The following is a 20,662-nucleotide window of genomic DNA, read 5'->3' on the forward strand; positions in this document are numbered from 1 at the left end:
GGCGGGGCCTCTCCATCTCAGAAATCCTGATCTTGGGGGGCCCTTCTCCGGGACCCCGTATTTCCTGAAAAGGACACCGGTTGGCGCAGCCGGCCTTGGCTGCCTCAGCCTGATGCCGGGGTCCCCGGGCATCCTGTGGCCCTTTTCTGGACATTATCCGACTGACGGATGCTTTCCTGACCCCTGCCATGAGACTCTGCCTGACCAGAGGGGAGCCAGCAGGACGGGCACTGCCCAGGACTCTTCTCCGGGTCTCCCGGCCTCCTGGCCGGACAGAGGGCCACTCAGGGCTGTCCAGGGCTGTCCGGGGATGGCTGGAATGGGGGGAGGATGACGCCCGGTGCTTCCTGTCCCTGCAGGCATGTTCCCCGGCTCCAGTCACTCTCAGAACGGACTCACTGCTGGGATCCTGCCCCCCTCTCAGGACGGCTCCTCCAGGCACCACCCGCTGGACTCCTCGGCCATGGCCGGCCCCCACCACCACCTGTCCCCGCTGCCTGCGGCCGAGAGCACCCGGGAAGGGTAGGTGACCCGGCAGTGTAGGGTGTGTGTGTGTGAATGGGGGGAGGAAATGGGGTTTGGGAATGTCGGAGTCAGGGCAGCACCTCAGGGACTCCTCCAACCCCTGCTTCTCTCTCAAAAAGGGTAAACAGAGGCCCGGAAGGGGAGCAGGGCCCCCCGACACTCCAGGCAGAAGGGAGCCGCCTGGATACCCCGAGGAGGCTCCGGGGTGGCCTCCCTCCATGCCCCGGTGCTAATAGTGATTTCTTTGCTGGACAAATTGCTTTCCTGCACGCTCCATAAACCCAGCTTCATCGCTCCCACCTCCCACTGTTTGCCTCCACCACCCTCCGGGGCCGCCCGCCGCCCCTGGACCCTTTCACCGGCTGTGCTGACGGGCAAAGCCAAAGGAGAGCCTCCGACACAGTCATTGAGGGCGAGAGCAGAAGTCCGAAGACGCCCCAATTTGGCCTGCACAAATATGCTTCCCATTACAGCCCGCTAATTGGAGCTAAGTAGTTAATGTGCTCATTGGAGGATCCTTAAGAAAATGAGTTTTCCTTGCAAATAAACAGCCTTGGTCTGTGGTGCCTCCCTTGTCCCCAGCCCCGACCCCCTCGGCCCCCCTGGAGGCCTCTGTAGCCATCTGTCCCAGCCGTCCCTGGCCGGAATTAGGGAATTTAGCAGTGGGAGGGACAGGCTAGCACCAGAAGGACCCTTCGCAGCCATTCTTCTCATTTAACAGAAGAGGAAACTGAGGCCCAGAGAGAGGAAGGGACTCACCCAACTATTTGTAGCTAATAAGTAACCAAGCTGAACTTCAAACCCAAGTCCAGTGTCCTCTCCATTGTACAATCTGTGTCCAGGGTCATCCCCACCTCCAACAGAACATCCCTTTAGCATCCCCAGCTAACGTTGGTCTACTCTGTTTTCATTCTTCTTCTGACAGGGAACTCACTACCTTGTGTTCCATTATTAAGAAATTCCCAATTCAATTTCTCACCCAGACTTCTACCCAATGAACCTAGTTCTGCCTTCTGGGGCCAAAAATGAATCATTCTGTGCCTTCTTCCAGGTCCTTCAGATACTCAAAGACAGTTGTAGTGCTCCACCCCACCTCAATCTTTTCTTCTAAATTCATCAGGGATTAAGTACCTACTATGTACCAAGGACTGTCCTGGGTATTAGGGACCAGAGAAAAAACAAGAAGCCCTGTCCTTGAGGAATTTAGATTCTAATTGGAAAGTTCATAATGTATCTGGATGAGTAAATATGAAATATAGATAAAATAAATACACATTTCAGAGGAAGCAGCACTAACAACAGGGATAATCATGGAAGGCTTCTTGTAGAAGATGGCATTTGTACCTGAACTTTCAAGTATTACAAGAGTCAAAAGTGGGAAAGGAGAGCTTCCCTGTAAAGGGAAATAGCCTGAAAAAGCATGGAAATTGCAGTTGAAATAGTATATACAGAAAACAGAACATAAACCACTTAGCTTTGACTGAAGAATGGAACAAATATGGTACTGATACCTAAACTAGGAAGAGCTAAAACAGAAAAAGAAAATTATAGACCCATCTCCCTAATAAATATTAATGCAAAAAAAATTCACTAAAATCCTAGCAAGGAGACCACAGCAGTATATCACCAGGATCATACACTAGGACCAGATGGGATTCCTCCCGGGAATGCAGGGATGGTTCAACATGAGGAAAACCATCAGTGTAATTGACTACATCGATGACAAAACCAACAGAAATCATGTGATTATCTCAGTAGATGCAGAAAAAGCCTTTGACAAAATACAACCCCCATTCCTTATTAAAAACACTAGAGAGGGGGCAGCTGGGTAGCTCAGTGGATTGAGAGTCAGACCTAGAGATGGGAGGTCCTGGGTTCAAATCCGGCCTCAGACACTTCCCAGCTGTGTGACCCTGGGCAAGTCACTTGACCCCCATTGCCTACCCTTACCAATCTTCCACCTATAAATCAACACACAAAAAAGTTAAGGGTTTAAAATTAAAAAAAAAAAACACTAGAGAGCAAAGGAATTAGTGGAGTTTTCCTTAAAGTGATAAGTAGTAAAAACCATCCGCAGACATCTGTGATGGGCGTGATCTAGAAGCCTTTCCAGCAAAATCCGGGGTGAAGCAGGGATGCCCATTATCACCCCACCTTGGTCAATATTTTACTTGAAATTTTAGCTCTAAGAGAAGAAAAAGAAATCAAAGGAATGAGGGTAGCTAGTGAAGAGATGGGAGGGTGGGTGGGAGGGAGAAGAGTCTTGAGTTGCCACCAGAGAAGGGCAGGAGCCAGGTGATAAACAGCTTTAAATCTTGTATTTGATCTGAGAGGCAGGAGGGAACCTCCATCTCCCACTTTTCAGTTAGTTTCCTTCTCTTACTGTGTTCTCGAGCGAGCTTGTGGAATGTGCAGACCTGGGCTAGAAGCGCAATGCCACTCATTTCTTCAACCAGTGTCTGTACGCCAGCGACTCAAGGTCCTTGACCATTCTGATTGTCCTCCTCCGGGTATCATCCAGAGGGCCATTGTCCTCCTTACTGTGAGATGCTCTGAACTGAAAACAGTGCCTTCCAGATGAGGTCTGATGAGTCCAGAGAACAGGAGGAGTACCATCCCCTTCCTATGCCTCGACACTAAGCCTCAGAACAGCAGCTTTCTTCTTAGCTATCACACTTACGACGTGGTGTTTTTTTTGTGTGTATGTGTGTGGTTTTTTTAGCAAATCAATTTTCTAATTACTAAATTGATCAAATAACCAAAATAAGTAAATAATTAAAATTAATTAAACAATTGAAATTTATTTTATTTTCCTCCCAATTACAACATGTAAACCAGTTTCCAACATTTTAAAAAGAATTTTGAGGCTCCAATTCTCTTCCTCTCCTCTTCCCCACTGAGGACGATAGACTCTCCAGGCAGAGAGACTTGTAGTAGTTGAAAGAGACCTCAGGAAAACTAGACCACCTCAGCCCCATACAAGAATCCCACTCCGACACCACCAACAAATGGGGGTCTGGCTCGTCCTTGGAGATGGTCAGGAAGGAAGAGTCCACCCCTTCCTGAGGCTGCTCATCCCACTTTGGAACAGCCCTCATGGCAAAGAGGTTTGTGTCCTCTGCCTGCCTCATTATGCCTTTTGGGGCCAACCAGAACAAGGCCAGTCCTGCTTCCACGTGATAATAATACAGCACAAGAGTAACAAGGCACAACGATACCCCACCTTAAGGTTGATCAAGGCTCTCCTTTGTTATTTCCTTTGCCAACCTTTAAGGTTTCCTTTGTAAGTTTGACAGACGTAAGCCAGTGGCCCATCTTCCATGCCCTGATCTGCCCATCTCTTATCCTGAGCTCTCTCTTCTCCAGGGTTCTGCAGAAGACACTGACTTCTCAGGAACCACATTCACAAATTCTTTCAATATTGTCAGATGTGGGGCAGCTGGGTAGCTCAGTGGATTGAGAGTCAGGCCTAGAGACGGGAGGTCCTGGGTTCAAATCTGGCCTCAGGCACTTCCCAGCTGTGTGACCCTGGGCAAGTCACTTGACCCCCATTGCCCACCCTTACCAATCTTCCACCTATGAGACAATACACAGAAGTTAAGGGTTTAAACAAACAAAAAACAAACAAAAAACAAAAAACAAAAACAAAAAAACAATATTGTCAGATGTAGTTGGCTCAAGCCTGGTCACAAGAACCTGTGCCTCATGACTTAATGGTACCATATTGGTTTGGTTTGGTTCTTTAAACCTTCTTCCTTTCCATCTTAGATAATCAATGCCAAGTATTGATTCCAAGGCAGAAGAGTGGTAAGGACTAGTGCAGGGGTCGGCAACGTAAGGCTCTCAAGCCATATCCGGCTCTTTTAAGGGCCAGATATGGCTCTTTCTGCAGGAGCCATAAAGTCCATTTTTTTTCAGGCGCTGTTACAGGAGTGCCCACTGTGAGCACTGGACGGCTCTCACGAAATGACATTTAAAAAATGTGGCGTTTATGGCTCTCACGACCAAAAAGGTTGCCGACCCCTGGACTAGTGTTACAAATAATTTTGATATAGATGAATATATTTAAAATTATTAATAGTTTATTTAAAGTCATATTGGTAATTAAAAGAAGGCCACACGCCTGCTAAGATCTAATTCAGATCTCCCGCCATTACCTTCTGCCCTCCTGGCTGCCTCCAAGGAAAAGAGAAAAGAGAGCATGTCCCAATCCCATCAGGAGTCTTATACCTCTGACTACGTAATCACACTTCCTCCGTAAGAGGAATCATGGGAAATGTAGTTTTCAAGGAAGTTTATATCATATATCTGAATATTAAGACTCAATGAACCCCAAAGAATCCCAAATTCGATAACACACTAGCCAGTGGAGGTTAAGTGACTTGCCCAGGGTCACACAGCTAGGAAGTATTTGAGGCCAGATTTGTCTCCTGTCTCTAGGCCTGGCTCTCAATCTGAGCCATCTAGCTGCCCCTACCATAATGTTTTGACCGACCCTGTAGACTAGAAAAGTAGACCATTTCAAAATCTCTCCTAAACCCCTGGAAATGGTTTTCTGACCTAAAAATCAGCCTTCATTTTGTTGTTCAAGCGTTTTCAGTCATGTCTGACTCTTTATAACCTCATTTAGGGTTTTCTTGGCCAAGACTCTGGAGTGGTTTCCCATTTCCTTCTTCAGCTCATTTTGCACATGAGTAAACTGAGGCCAACAGAGTTCAAGGGACTTGCCCAAGGTCATAGTAGGAATCTGAGGCTGGATTTGAACTTGGATCTTCCTCATTCTAGACCTAGCATGCTATCCATTTAGCTGCCCAGTGATTACTTAGACCATCCTGAAAATTTAGGGCTTCCTGAAAACAGACCAGCCTGTCTCACCAGACAACGAGATACCCACCACGGGTGATATTCAAGCTGGTTGGCATTGATCTGGGCTTTAAAAACTGAACAGGATTTTATATTTGATCCTGGAGTGATAGGGAGCCAGGGGGGTTGATTGGGTGTGTCAGGGTGACAGGGTCAGACCTGGGCTTTAAGAAGATCACTTTAGTGGCTGAATAGAGGTTGGATTGGAGGTAGGACTAACCCCCAGCAGCTATTTCAATAGTCCAGGTGTGTGTGGAGATGGGGGCCTGAGCTACGGTGGAGACTGTATGAGTGGAGGCTTGACCCTTTGAGCTCCGAGATCCCCCACACCTCTGACTCTCCAGGGCCTCCTCTTCCTCCTTCAGTCCAGACCCATTTTTTTTTTTTTTTGCCAATAGCAACCTTCTGAGGCTCTTAAGTCACAAGGAGATCTGAGTCAGAAAGTGGGCCTACATTGACAAAATTACAAGTTATTGCAATGTGAGGATGATAAGGAAATAAGAGGGCCACTTATATATTGACTGACCACAGTTTTTCAGACATTCCCAAACCATCAATTATTTCCAATTTTGTATAAATGGCAATAGTGAAGGTAGAAATATTTCACCTACAAATATCCTTATAGGATTGGGACTTTTTTTTCTTTTTAACAACTTCCTTAGAATATGTTTCTAGTAATGAAATCACTGAATTAAAGGAGTATGATCCATTGTAGGAATTTTATTGAGTAATACCAAAAATATCGTTCTGGTTTGCAATAACACCAGCAATGTATAAGCACATATGTTTATCCAAGTGATAGAGCATTGTCATTTTTTTCTTATTTCTTATTTTATTTATTCCTATTTTCTTATTTTTACCAATTGGATGAATTGAGGTGGTGCCTTAGAATTAATTTATTTTGGTTATTAGCAAGATTACATGTAGTAGATATTAGATAAAATTTATATTTTCTCTTCTGCTTATCTACTTGGAACATTTCACCATTTCAAGTCTCCAGGTTGACTCATTTACATTTCAATTCAGCAAATAATTTGTTGAGCATCTCCCATGTTCAAAGCACTGGAAATACAAAGCCTAAAAGGAAGCAATCCCTGCCCTCAAGGAGCTTGCCTTCTACTAATGGGAGATAAATACAGCATGCTAATAGAGAAATTAATGGTAGATGGGGGAGAAAGTTAAATGTTTGGAAAGGTCTAAGGAGACTTCACAAAGAAGGGGACCTAAAAGCAGAGCCTGGAAGGAAGATAAGGGTTCTAAGTGAAAGAGTTGGCAAGAGACAAACACGGTGCATGGTTTCTGCAAATGCTTGGAGAGGAAGAATGGAAGTTCAGGAAACAACTAGAAGTTTTGGCTGGTTTTGGAGACTGCATGAGGGAGGCAGAGTTTTGTGCACTGCTAAGAGCCTTCATTGTCAGCCTGAGGAATTCATCTTTTATCATAGAGGCCATAGGGAGCCACCAACGGCTTCTGATCCGAAAAGTAACTTAGAAATATACAGTTATAAATATTTAAGTTTGATAGTCTCCCCCACCATCTGGGTGACTTGTCTAGTGGCACATTCTTAGTGATAGAATCATAAGGTCAAAGGATATGAACAATTTCATGATGCATTTATTGTGTCCCTCCGAAACACTTTTAAAAAACATTGAACTAATTTGCAATAATACCAGCAATATATATATGGGCCTGTTGCTTTACCAGCATAGATTTTCTTTTTATCTTGTTTTTATTATTATTTATTTTTCTTTTTATTTTTTTTTTAGAGTTGGACTTTTGGAATTTAGAATCAGAAGGTGTGAGGTGATGTCTCAGAACTGTTATAATTTGAATTCCTTTGATAATTAGTGAGGATAGACATCTTTTCAGGTCATTATTTATCCGTTTTCTTTCTTCTTTCATAAGTTGTGTGTCCATATAACCATTTGTCCTTTGGAGTCTCATGGCTGTCCTTTGAAATTAGTATCAATTCCTCGTAAATCCTGTCCAGATCCAATCACAGAGCCCTCCCAGGTCATCTAATCCAATCTGACCCCCACTTTCAACAGTTTTCTCAGTGACATTGTGAATACGTTCGAATTCCAACGGGCCCGTCCCGGCGATGGGAGGGAAGGCCGAGGCAGCCCCCCCAAACGAGGCTGGGCTTCGGCCTGCTCTGCGAGCCGCTCCTCGAAGGGCCCCCCAGATACTTCACAGACATCATCCCGGGGAAAGATAAACAAGCGGCCGCTCCGCAGCCCGCCTTCCCGTCCGGCCTCATCCATCGCCCGTCCCGCACTCCTGGCTAAGTGCACGTAAAGAATTTCTGCGCCCGTGCGGGGGTGATGACAAGACGGGATCCCTCGGCTCGGGGGCCCCCTCGTCGTGCCCGTCCCCCGTGTGAATCACGGGCCGTCGTGGCGGCCAGGGGACAAAAGGCCTAGTCATGTCTGTCGGGAGCCCCCTCCCCGCTCTTAGCAGAAGCTCTCCTGTTCTGGCCCCTCTTGCCAAAGTCAATGGCCAGTCCGGCCCTCGCTGCTCCCCGAGGGTTTCCTGAGACATTTAACTAGTTTGACAGAATTATCTAATTTGCTCCCAAACGTCCTAAGAGGATCTGACTTCATTACGGAGCGTATTTATCCTGGCTCTCGGGCCTCGGTAGAGGGTTTGCTTGTGTGTTTATTAGATCTGTTTTGAGAGGGGGGAGGGCAGAGCCCGCCGTGTGCCAGGACGAGTCATTTTCTATTAATTTATATATGTTTTCTTGAGAGCCAAAGTGTTTAACTTGGGCCTGCTTGGGCCAAGCCTCCCCGGCAGACCTGCTCCGTCTCTGCTCACTATTTCATTTTTAAGACTTCAGGTAGCTCCGGGTTCTTTCAACACACGTGAAGGCGTCTGCTGTGAATAACGACAGGTTCTGTTTAATAGCAGCCGCTCGTGAAGACGGTAAATCTTCATCGAATGGGCTAAAGATGGGAAAACAAACCTGCCGCTCCCGGGAGGCTCCGTCCCCCTTCGGGGTTAGCTGTCAGACCAGGAACCCCCAGGCTTTGGAGGGGGCGCCTTGCCCGTGATGCATCCCTATTTCAAGGTCATCCTGAGTCCCTGCTAGACAGATGTGGAGATTTGGTGGAACTGGGGATAAAGGTGCTCCTGCCGCCCCCAGTTCAGATGGCTTTGATGGAGCTTCTGAAGGCCTCCCCAGCCACCTGGGCACTCCCCTCTCACGATATACCTTCTCCAACAACGAGCAGAGAGGAAAGACCAAAAATAAGTAAAGAGAAATTTAAACAAACAAGCCCTCAGGAGCACAAGGTGCCAGAAGCCCCTTCTCCCACCTGGAAGTTCCTATTTCTTCCCTTTGGGGAAGGGAAAGTACACAAAAGCCAAAGGTGGGGGCTGCTCCTCCTTCTGTACTCCAGCCCCGTTTGGGCTCAGTCCTTCTGGTGTAGAAGCCAGTTGGAGAACTCCCTGACCCCACGTTGTGCCACCCCTCCCCGGCCATTCACCAAGCCTCTGTGGCTTAGGCCGGAACCAGCAGGGAGTAAGTGACCCGCTAGGAAGGGTGTAGACACCCCCTACCCTCAAGCCTGGACTCAGGGCCCCATCGCAGGGGAAGAAGAAGCGAGAAGACAATTTTTTTAAGGACTTGAGTCAAGAGATTAGGATTTAGATACCTACTAGCCGTGTGGTCATTGGTACTCCTTTAACCTCTCTGAGATTCTGTTTTCTCATCTGTGAAATGGGGATAAAATCTGTGGATTGGACCTATATAAAGTGTTTTGTAAACCTTTATGAAAACATTAGAACAAAGTATGTATGATTGGTCACTCAACATACATTTATTAAGCATCTACTGTGTGCCTGGAGCTTAGACATTGTGCTAAGTACCGGAGATATGGAAAAAAATAAGAAATGGTCTCTAACCTCAAGGAACTTCCATTCTTTCTAAACCGCTAGCCCTGTCATCAATTATAGAGGTGGAAAAGATCACCCAGTCTAAGGCCTTTCTTTTACTGTTGAGGAAAATGAGACCCAGAGAACCTTCCAACTCATATAGGTAGTAAGTAGTAAAACTGGAATTCGAACCCAGGACTTCTCCCTCCAAATCCAGTGCTCTTTCCAGCCTGTGAGTTAGAGCAACAGCTATTCAACCATTTTCTACCAATGTGAAACTAGATTTGAGAAGAACAAAGTGACTAGCCTGGAGTCCGGAGGGATCACTGCTGCGTATTCATGTCTCAGCACTCCAGCCTTGAGAAAGTCTCTTGGCCTCCGGTTCCCCTGAAGCTCTTGCCCTGTATCCCTCCTCCTTTCAAGGCCACATTCCCAGGAAGAGTGTCTACACGGCTCACCTCTCCCTGCCTAGGAATGTGGCTGCCAGCCCCATGACTTGGCTAGAAACACTCCCCATTAAACCATTCATTCGTTTATCTTAGAGAAAAAGCCTTTAATTTTTCTTCTGCCATTTAATGAAGGGACAGTCTGTCTCCTCTTGAGGGGAAGAGGCAGAGGAGGAAGGCTCAGCTTTGTCTGAAGGCCTCTAGCAAGGGGGAGCCATTCCCCATTAAGAGGCCAAGCCCACGTGGCGAGTTAGGGCAACATGTGGAGGAGAGCTGGGGCTGTATTCCCCTGCTCTGCCTGCCAGGCCGAGGGATGAGAGAGAAAGTCACTGGCCACCGATGCCAGATGGGTTATTCTGAGCTGCCTCCGTGTCAGTGCACGGACCGGCTCTTGGCTAACGATGACCAGCCTCATAGAGCGTCCGTCATGGAAAAAGTAGAGAAACATTTCTTACGTGTCAACACACCAAGTCAGCCAGCAAAGCTTAAGTACCGCCTGGGTGCCAAGCACTGTGCTAAGTGCTGGGGGCATAAAAAAAGGCAGAAACTGTTAGAAAAGAATTTTTTTTCCTTGTACTTTTCCCGTGACTGTCTATGGGAAACAGTGACTCTCCGTAGGGCATGCATAACTCAGCAGCGGCACTGTTTTTATAGGCCTTCAGAGGACCCAAAGAATCTCCCCTTCATTGTGTCTCAGCTTCATGGGGGGAATCAGCCCTGGCTCTAATCTATTACACAAACGAACACTGCATCGTTTGCTTTACAAAGCTCTGAAGCCTGTAACCAGAACCAGACCTCCCCAACAGCTGAAACCACGTACTGGAGGGGGAGCCAAGAACTCATTGTCATTTATCTCACGACTGACTCTGAGAGTTCTCAGAGAAACGGCCATCTCCCTCCTCTTCTTCCTCCTCTTTCTTCTCTTTTTATTCCTCTTCTTCTGCCTCCTCCTTCTTCCCCCTCTTCCTCCTCCTCCTCCTCCTTCTCTTCTTCCTCCTCCTCCTCCTCCTCTTCTTCTTCTACCTCCAAGAGGTGCCCTTTGAAATCTCCCCTCATTGATCTCTTTCATAGACTCAGAGAATGGTGAACCTAAATGACCAGAGTAAAGGGAATGCAACCATGGGGTTCTTGAACCAGCTTCAGGAGTGTGGACCCTAAGAATATCTAAAAAACCATTGCCTAAGGAACCCAACCTGAATGTCAGAGTTATGGAAGTCGCCCAGAGGGGGCCCAACACAGTTCACAATAAATAATGCTTTTTCATCCATCCATCCATCCATCCATCCATCCATCCATCCATCCATCCATCCATGCATTCATTTATTCATTCTTCCATCCATCTATGCATTCATCCATTCTTCCTTCCATCTATCCATGCATTCATTCATTCATTCTTCCATCCATCTATGCATTCATTCATTCATTCTTCCATCCATCCATGCATTCATTCATTCTTTCTTCCATCCATCTATGCATTCATTCATTCTTCCTTCCATCCATCCATGCATTCATTCATTCTTCCTTCCATCCATCCATGCATTCATTCATTCATTCTTCCATCCATCTATGCACTCATTCATTCATTCTTCCATCCATCCATGCATTCATCCATTCTTCCTTCCATCCATCCATGCATTCACTCAGGGTTAAGCTGGTTCCCGTCTGAGACGTCTATGTCACCAACGATCACCAACACGGTGCCGTGTCAGAGTTGGACAGAACCTCAGTTATATGAGTTTGAGTCTGTGTCCAGGACACAAAAATCAGTTCCCAGAAGTCACAGACACCGAGACAGAAAATTCTTGAGGACAGACTCAGCTTTTCATCTACCCAAATCCGGTGCTCCAGAGGCCGCATGAGCAAACTCTTACTAGTATGGAGGGTCAACATATATAATGCCAGGGCCCAGTGAGACTTTAGAACACAGAATGTTGAGCCTTGAGCCTCCTTAGAGCCTTGAATGTTGGAGGTGGGAAGGTTCTTGGGTCACAGAATATCAGGGTTGGGAGGAGTCTTAGCTAGGAATGTCAGAGTTGGGAGGGGGTCATAGCAATCATTTAGTCCAACCCTGATTTTACATATAAGGAAACTGAGGGCCAGGAAAGGAAACGGCTTGCCCAAGATCAAATTGCTAGTAAGTGGCAGAACCCCAGTACTTGCCCAGCTCCCAAAGTCTCCGTCCAGAGCCCTTCGGCCTCCCTCCTTTCTCTCCCCATTCCCATTCACTCTGGTGACTTCAGAGTTTCCCCTGGCAGCTGGCTCAGGGGAGAACAGTCCATGGCAAACTGCAACGTGGAAGCCGGCTGGGATTTGGGCCTCGCCTGCAGGCCGAGGAGCCTTCTGTCCGCCTTCTCACTGGCAGAGAGGGAAATACTCACTTGATTGAAACAAATTGAAACCCGAAACTTCGTATCTGAGCCCGGTCATTAGTGCTAATGAGTTTGCCGCTTGTGCAGCCAGACAGTGATTAGACATTTTTAGTCTTATTACCCAGAGTGATGAAGACAAGCTGGGCTGGGAAGAGGAGGGTTTGCTCATGGCTGGGGATCAGCCAGTCCCTCAAGGATTATTGCTCTTTGAGAAGGGAGGGCTTAGAAGAGAACCCAGCAGCTTAGGAGAGGCCTTCATTAAGACTCCTATGAGTTATGGGACAGCCAAGAGGAAGGGGCATTTTTTCGACTAAATCCTGATAATGTAGGTTCATAGAATGGGACAAGAGATGGGGGGAGGAGAGCCTCGAACAATGTCAGATCTAGGAGAGATCCAAGAACAGAAAACATTGAATCGGAACATGAGAGATTACTTAGAGGAGGTTGGAACTGGGAGAGACTTCAGCAAATATAATGTGAGATCCCAGAAATTCCAGAACATAGATTGTCAGAGGTAGAAGGATTCTAGACAATGGGACATTCAATCCAGATCATTGAATGTCAAAATAAGAGGGACTTGAGAGCAAAGCGTCAGAGGCAATAGTCCTCATCCGTTCCTTCGGGCATCACTTGCCACTCAGAGGCCCTCTCGGAGCCTTCAGCCCATACTCTAGTAATCATTGTATTGGCTCTTCTAACTTCTGCTCCTTCCTTCTATCTCCTAATGGCATTTACAAAGCTGCAGCTTGACATCAGCAGAAATCTAGTTTTCTCCTAGCAAAAGATCTTGAAGGAAACTCTGCTGCCACCGACATGGACCCCCCTGAGCCTGTGACCCAGGATTCCTTGCCCTCAGCTCACCAAGTTCTGTTTCCTCCCCAGACTCACTCCAAACATCCTCACTCCTCTGAAAGCATTCATCCCGCCTGCCCTGCTGCAGAAGCACCCCCTGCCGCCTGCACAGACCCATCCCCCCGGGGGGCAGCCCTTCCCCACCCTTTCCAGCAAGCCGTACCAAGCGTTCCAGAACCCAGCAGCAGCAGCAGCACCTCCTCTGGCCCCGCAAGGTAAGAGCGAAGCCTGGCTGCTCCCTGAGCATCTCCCGCTGGGGCTCCTCACTGTCCGAAGCCTGGGGACCACGCTGAGCTCAGTGGAGGTCCCAGCCCTGCCTCGGGAAGCTCGGGGCTACCCCAAGCCCTGACACTGTTCTAAGGCCCCCCCTCTCTGACACTCCCTATTCTAAGCCCCTCCCAGCCCTGACACTCCCTGGTCTAGGCTCCTCCCCTCTGACACTCCCTATTATAAGCTCCTCCCCCTCTGACACTCCCTATTCTAAGGCCCCTCCCTCTCTGACACTCCCTGGTCTAGGCTCCTCCCCCTCTGACACTCCCTATTATAAGCTCCTCCCCTCTGACACTCCCTATTATAAGCTCCTCCCCCTCTGACACTCCCTGTTCTAGGCCCCTCCCAGCCCTGACCCGCCCTGTTCTAAGGGCCCACTGAGTTCTCTTTCCCTAGTCTAAGGCCCCTCCCAGCCCTGCCATTTTATTTTAACTGAGCTTGACGTCCCATCATGGCCTCAATTGGAAAGGCTTAGCTCTGCCTGGATTTATGATATCCCCAAATGAGGGCAGATTATGTTCCTCTAACAAGTGAAATCGCCCTCAAACCACAAGGGGGGCGGCTGGGGGAGCCCGTGCCAGCAGCAGGAACAGGCACCCGGGCCGACCTGGGCTTGGAAACGGCTACAAACAGATTTTGCAGCCTGGGATCTCCGAGAGGAAACCCGCACTTGCTTCTCGAGCCAGCCTCGCCTTGCCATCGCCTTCCCGCTGTGTGCGGGGCTGGTGACAGTGAAGGCGGGAGCCTCCCTGCTCTGGCTCCCCGTCCAGCGTCAGCCGCTGGGCCCTGTGGTCACCAGAGCCCACACTGGCCTCTGCGGTCCTTCCGCCGAGCCCTTCCTGGAGGGGTTCATCCCGGGGTGGCCAAGGCCTGCTGGCGGGTCCTGGCCCCTCTGATCCCAAGAGCCGAAAAGGAATTCTTGTGCGGATGGATGGAGTTGGGGAGGTTTGAACACAGAGGAAGAAAGCTGAGCCGGTTTGCCACAGGCTTGATATTTTGGAGGGAAAAAGGATCTGGCCCCAACACGTGCTCCCTAACGGCCTCGTCATGGCACTTAGCCAGGCCGGCCGGGGAAGACCCCTGGGCCGGGGACTGCCGGGGACAGGCCTAGAGGCCCTGCAGTCTGGTCCGACTGCACCTTTTTTTTTTTTTTTTTTTTAAACCCTTGTACTTCGGTGTATTGTCTCATAGGTGGAAGATTGGTAAGGGTGGGCAATGGGGGTCAAGTGACTTGCCCAGGGTCACACAGCTGGGAAGTGTCTGAGGCCGGGTTTGCCGACTGCACCTTTTTTACAAATGAGGAGACTGAGGCCCAGCTAGGTGAAGGCTCTTTCCCAGGATCACAAAGGTCAGAAATCTAGCTGGACAGCTTCTGAGGACAGAGACGACTGGTGTATCCGGTGTCTGTAGTGGGAGAGGGTTGGACACATAGCCGAAAAGACACGGCCACATCCCGCCTCGAATGCATACAGACTTTGCCACTTTGGGCAAAAGGAACTTACCTTTCTGGTACCCTGGCTACGGAACAGTTCTTGGTCTTCATATAGGGAGACCTGGAATTCTGTATTTGAAATCACACATTTAGACCCAAAAAAGCATTAGGGAGATGGACTTGATGATGTCTTCAGGAAATGAACCTGAAGTATGAACTGGCTGGTGAGAAAAGAGCCCCCACTGGTGGTGGCGATGGAGACTGGACTTCTCTGTTAGAACAGGAAGGGAGGGCCCTGGGGCCTGGAGAATAAACTTTGAAAATGGGAGCTCAGGAGGCCGAGAGATGAGGAAGACAGGAGAGGAAAGCGGAAGAGTAGCTGGCATCAGTATCTTTTTTTCTTTTTTAGACCCTCACCTTTCATCAATACCAAGTATCGGTCCAAAGGCAGAAGAGCAAGAAGGGCTAGGCAATAGGAGTTAAGTGAATTGACCAGGGTCACCCACTTAAGAAGGGCCTGAGGTCAGACTGGAACCCAGGACCACCTGGCTCTCAATCCCAGCTCTCAATCCACAAAGCCAACCAGCTGCCCTCTTGGTTGTCTTTTTTTTTCCTCCCAGACCTTTATAGAATTGATATTAGATACCAGTTCCAAGGCAGAAAAGCAGTTAGGGTGAAGTCACGGTCCAAGCCACAAAACATGCCCTCATCACCCGCGCCAAGTGAGGCCCCAGCCCGTCCCCCTGGGCTCCCCAAGGCTGCTCCCGCCACCAGCCCCCAGGAGTGGGGGGAGATGCCCGGCGGAGCCTGCTCACCCCACACTGCTCCCTTCTTGTGCTCCTCCCCAGGCTACCAAGGCAGCTTCCATTCCATCCAGAACTGTTTCCACTACGGCGACTGCTACAGGGCCGTGGGGCCGGCCGGCGGCAGTGGGGACGGTCTGGCGGGAGAGCCCCACGGCTTTAATCCTCTGCGGTCCAATGGCTACCACCCCCTCGGCACCCCCTTACCGGCCCAAGGTAACGCCGCCGCCCCCTTGGCACCTGGGAAGGGCTTCCCAGCATGAAGGGCCCACCATGTGCCAGGCTCTGCGCCACGCTCTGGGGAGTGAAGCCGACGTCTTGTGACCGTCTCGGCGAAATCTCTTGGGCGGTTTGGCTCCCCCAGTTATGATAATATCATCTATAAATAATACACAAGTAAAATAGGATAATAGACAACACTGGGATGCTGATTGGCTCCCATCCCAAAGAGAGAAGCGGGGAAGCTGACAAGCCTTCCTCGGCATTAGCCCAGAGAGGTACAAAGTTTATGTTCCGCATTCGACAGATGAGGAAGCAGAAGCCCAGGGCACGCGGCCAGGAAATAACAAGGCCAGGATCTAGAGCCAGCTCTATGGCCCCGGGACCCTGGGGCGAAAGACCTGAGTTCAAATCCAGCCTCAGACACTTCCTCGCTGTGTGACCCTGGGCCACCTCAGTTTACCCATCTGTAAAATGGGGATCATCAAGTTCCTCCCTTCCTTGGGAGAACCAGGCGAGCAGACCTGGGCACCCTCTCGAAAGGCCGTTGGCACGTCGTCTCCCCGGCAGACGCCGGCTCTTGGCGGCGGGGATCGTCACCTCTGGGGCTCTTCGTGCGATCCGTGCTTCTTGCCCGACTGACCTCCTGCTCTTTCCCTTCTCTCTGGCAGGCTACGATACCCTGTCTGAGGCCCCGTGCGGCCCCCAGGAAGCGGCCTCCAGCAGCCCCGACGACAGTGGCTTCTTCCCCAGCGGCCCCTATGAGCCCTGTTTGAATTCCCTCCCCTCCATCTACGCCGACACCTAAGGCCCGGCCTGGCCCGGCGCAGGCCTCCCGTCTCAGCCCTCTCATTGTATCCAAGCTTGACCCCAGCCTGGCCTTCCAGGCCCACATATGTAGCCAGGCCTGGGAGCCTGTATGAGCTCCAGGAAGCCCCCGTGCAGACGGACCCCGCCTGCCCGCCCCAACACTAAGCCCCGCCGGGGAGCCGCGGCCCCAGGAGGCCCCCACGGGTCCGAGGAGCGCCCACGGAGCCCGGGCCGACGCTCCCCTGAATGCCCGAGACGGCCAGGAGCCTCCTCGAAACCATCCGGACTTGTTTTTTAATTTGAAGATCACAGACCTCATGTATATAAATTGTACAGAACTGACGTCCATTCCTCACCTGGTTTTATAGGTTCCGTTTTACAAGAAAGCATTAAAAACTGGAAACGTACCCACGGTGGCTGCCCCCCTCTTTGTCTTGGGGAACAGCGGCGAGCGGCGGCGGGGCCCCCAGGAGGGCATTTGGAGGAAGCTGTGTCTGGCTCGGACCCTGCCCTGAGCTCTTCCCCTCCTTCTGGCACCAATCGGGCCTTGGGGAGGGGGATTTTCATCTGTCTGGGCCTCGTGGCCGCCTCCGATAAATGGGAATAATCCTCAGGAGAGGCGGGAGCTCCCTCTGAGATCCGGAGCTGGAGGAAGTAGGGAGTGTTTTCAGGAGCAGGTTAGGCCACCACGAGACCTGCAAGTCTATATCCAGTGTGCAGAGGGTGCTGGGCCTATACATGGACTCGTGGGCGGGTACTTCTGTGTCCACGTCTGTGCCCGTGGACGTACCCACATGTGGAGGGCGTCCCCAGATCCTGGTGCCATCCTCAGCTTTCAAAGCTTCAGAGACAGAGACAAGGCGGGATCCCCGGGATAGCCGCCTCGGCACCGCCATCCTTTTCTTTTTTACCCTCCATCTTAGAAGCGATACCACGCGCTGGTTCCAAGGCAGAAGAGCAGTGAGGGCTAGGCTGTGAGGGTGAGGTGACTTGTCCAGGGTCTCATAGCTAAGAAGCTTCCCCCCCCTCCCTTCCCGTCCTTTTCAGTATCAACCAGTATCAACAGCAGGAAAAGCAACAGTCCCCATTTATGTAATGCTTTCCCACTTTATATTGATCTCATTTGTTCCTCATAACAACAAGGAGCTATTATCATCCCCATTTCGCAGGTGAGGAATCTGAGGCTGGGAAAGTGTACACGGCTTGCCCTTGGAGCAAAACCAGTACGTGAGGGAGGCAGTATTTGAACGGGGGTCTTCCTAATTCCAAGGCCGTCCCTTTATTCGCCTTTTGTGGTTGGGTTCTTTCAGTTGTGCTCAACTCTTCATGGGGTTTTCTTGGCGGAGATGCTGGAGGGCTTTGCTGTTTCCTTCTCCAGATCATTTTACAGATGAGGAAACTGAGGCAAACAGAGCAAAGTGACTTGACCAGAGTCACACAGCTAGCAATTTTCCGAAGCCAAATTTGAACTCAGGAAGATGAGCCTTCCCGACTGCATGGCCTGCACTCTGTCCCTTGGGCCTCCGGGCTGCCATGAATGACTGAGACTCTTTAGATGTATTCTTTTAACCCGTTCCAAATCTACTTACCCACTCCTGCAGAGATTAAAATGGATGTCTGATAACTAAGTATTCTATTTTATAAAGTTTATTAATAATAACTAGAGTAAGACGGCTACCTATTCCAGCCTGCTCACAGAGCAAAAGAGGAAGAGGGAGAAGATTACAGGACTATATAAACAAATAAAACGGTAAAGACACACATGAACAAAAGCATTCTGGGTAATACAGAAAGGAAGTTTGGGTAATGTAGTTTTAGGGGTTCAAGATATTTCTAACTATATACACTTCCATCTCTCCATCTTGACCAGAAAGACTGCGGGAGAGACTTTGTCCCTTACCTGGTTGTGGTCCGGCCTACTCTGTCTGCCATTTTCTGGTTCCTTCAATGGCTTCATCCATGTCGGGACCCCCTTTCCTGGGGCATATTGCAGTCTACCCACATCACTCCATCTGATGTCATTCTCGTCCTTATTCCTTCCATTAATCCTCCAAAGATAATGCCCCGAAGCCCCTCCCCGGGGTCCTTCCATGCTCCAAGGGTCACGAGGCAGCCGCCAGACTCTCTATGCCCCTCCATGGCCGCCTTCGCCCACTTCCAGTCCTCCATGCCCTTCCTTACATCTTTTCACCATTTCCTTCTTGCCAATCATGCTGGGTAAAACATGGCAACCCACTCACACCTCCTGGGCCCTTCCAGCGTCCTTTGCATCACAGGCGATCTGTTTCCTCCACAGCGGAGTGAACCGTGATCCTCAGCCACTGCTAGGCTTGGAGACTGATGTTTAAAAGGGGGTTTGCAGTAGGAGTAGCTCAGGCTCTCTGGAAGAGCAGAGACGGTGAACAAAACGCCTCCTGGATGGCTGACCCTCTCTGGTTCGCTTCTCAACCTTCCATCTAGAGTGCCTGCCCTCAGTGTATGCACCAAAGAACAAATTTGCTGGGCCAGCTCTCTAGCTTCCTAACATGCCCCTCTCATCCTTTTTGTGTCTCCTGTGTGAAGGGTCACACTAGCTTCTCTTAACTACTGTTCTGGGACTTGATACAGTCTTGGGACCCCCAAGGAGTTTGCCTTCTATCAGGAATCCCCCTCCAGCACTAAACTAATCAATCAATCAATCAATCAATCTCATGAGCCCATGAAGCAGAGTCCAGAAGGAAGAGAGATTCCTCAATCGCCAGTGAAGGACATCTTCTAGGATGGTGGCAAATGCCCTCAGTTATCATACATCCCCATGTTCTAGGCCCTGCTTATTATTGCTATTCTAAAGATTATTGTGGTTTTTCCATCAAAGAATCTTGTTTACCCATACCATTATGCACAGGATAACCCTTGTGAGAGGAAAGAGCCTTAATAGCCACTGTTCATGGCTCCCCAACATCAAATACTTATTTTCAGTCAACAAGTCATAATCAAAACATATTCTCATATTTTCTACAACTTTCATTCAATTCTGTGACCACGAATATGTATTCTAATGGAGGAAATCATCTGCAAAAAACTCATGGTTTTTTTTTTCTCAAGTTTTCATCAAGGATGCAAGGTATGTGTGCATAGACCGTTCTCATCCAGATTTTTATGGAGATGAGAAAGTAGGTATCTGAGTTCATGACCACCCAATCGCCTTTTTTCAGTTATACCATTTATAATCTTTTTTCCTAATCTTGAACATTTCCTCTGAGATATATTAAAAATCAATGCCGAGTGCCTCTGAAACTATCACCTCCAGGATGGATTTCTCCCATATATATCTCCTTGGGGACTGGGAAACCACCACATTTGAATTCTTGAACACTTTGGTTCTCTGTGTGCTAAATGGAAAGAGGGAGCTTTGGGGTTATATGGGGAGGGAGCGTTGCAGACAGGCTTATGATTTATTGGGATGAAGATTTCCCAAGTGAGGAAATTTGTATATCAGTAGCTATTCTTCAACTTAGCCATGGAAAAATGACTGAGGAGTGAAGGAACTTGTTCAGGGTCCCACAGCCAGCATCTTTTCAGTACACTATGTTGGCCCCTGTGAACAACCATAAAAATAATAATTATAACTCATATATATATATATATATATAAAGTTTTAAGGTTTGGGGAATATGAAATGGCAGAGAGGAAATGAGCTCGATTAAATAGAAACAGAAGAAATTCATGCTAGACATGAGAGTTTTGCAAGCACTGACTGATTCTTAAGATCTCAAAGAGGGGAAGATTCTTTAAAAAGTGGAAAAGATCATAGATCATATTGTTTGTTTTGTTTTCAGTCCTTACCCTCCATCTTAGAACTGTGTATTGGTTCTAAGGCAGAAGAGCAGTAAGGACTAGGCAGTGACTTGCCCAGGATCATACAGCTGAGAAGAATCTGAGGTCAAATTTGAACCCAGGACCTCCCATCTTTAAACCTGACTCTCTATTCACTGAGACACCTAGCTTCCTCTCATGGATCATATTGTTACCAATTTAAGGTGCCCAGAAAAATAGGAATAAACACTAACTCAGATACCTATTTTCTGATCTCTAAAATCTTTTTTTTTAAACCCTTACCTTCTGTCTTAGGATCAGTATTGTGTGTTGTTTCTAAGGCAGCACATCATTAAGAGCTAGGCAGTGGGAGTTAAGTGACTTGCCCAGGGTCACACAACT

General features: G+C 48.9%; 1 protein-coding gene across 1 annotated transcript; it reads left to right on the plus strand.

Moving 5' to 3' along the window:
- The first annotated feature begins 361 nt into the window (after positions 1 to 361).
- Positions 362 to 16,864, plus strand: GLIS1 (GLIS family zinc finger 1). Its single transcript, XM_044673296.1, has 4 exons — positions 362 to 522; positions 12,962 to 13,146; positions 15,482 to 15,652; positions 16,327 to 16,864. Exons 1-4 carry the CDS (start codon positions 362 to 364, stop codon positions 16,461 to 16,463), a joined length of 654 nt encoding a protein of 217 aa, XP_044529231.1. The 3' UTR covers positions 16,464 to 16,864.
- Positions 16,865 to 20,662: the final 3,798 nt, after the last annotated feature.

The sequence above is a fragment of the Gracilinanus agilis genome, chromosome 4 (genome assembly GCF_016433145.1).
Source record: "Gracilinanus agilis isolate LMUSP501 chromosome 4, AgileGrace, whole genome shotgun sequence".
In the NCBI taxonomy this organism is placed as follows: Eukaryota; Metazoa; Chordata; class Mammalia; order Didelphimorphia; family Didelphidae; genus Gracilinanus; species Gracilinanus agilis.

Coding starts and splice junctions, on each gene's coding strand:
- GLIS1 (XM_044673296.1), top strand. CDS start 362: ATGTTCCCCGGCTCCAGTCACTCTCAGAACGGACTCACTGCTGGGATC. Junction 523..12,961: donor GCCGAGAGCACCCGGGAAGG/GTAGGTGACCCG, acceptor TTTCCTCCCCAG/ACTCACTCCAAACATCCTCA. Junction 15,653..16,326: donor CACCCCCTTACCGGCCCAAG/GTAACGCCGCCG, acceptor TCTCTCTGGCAG/GCTACGATACCCTGTCTGAG.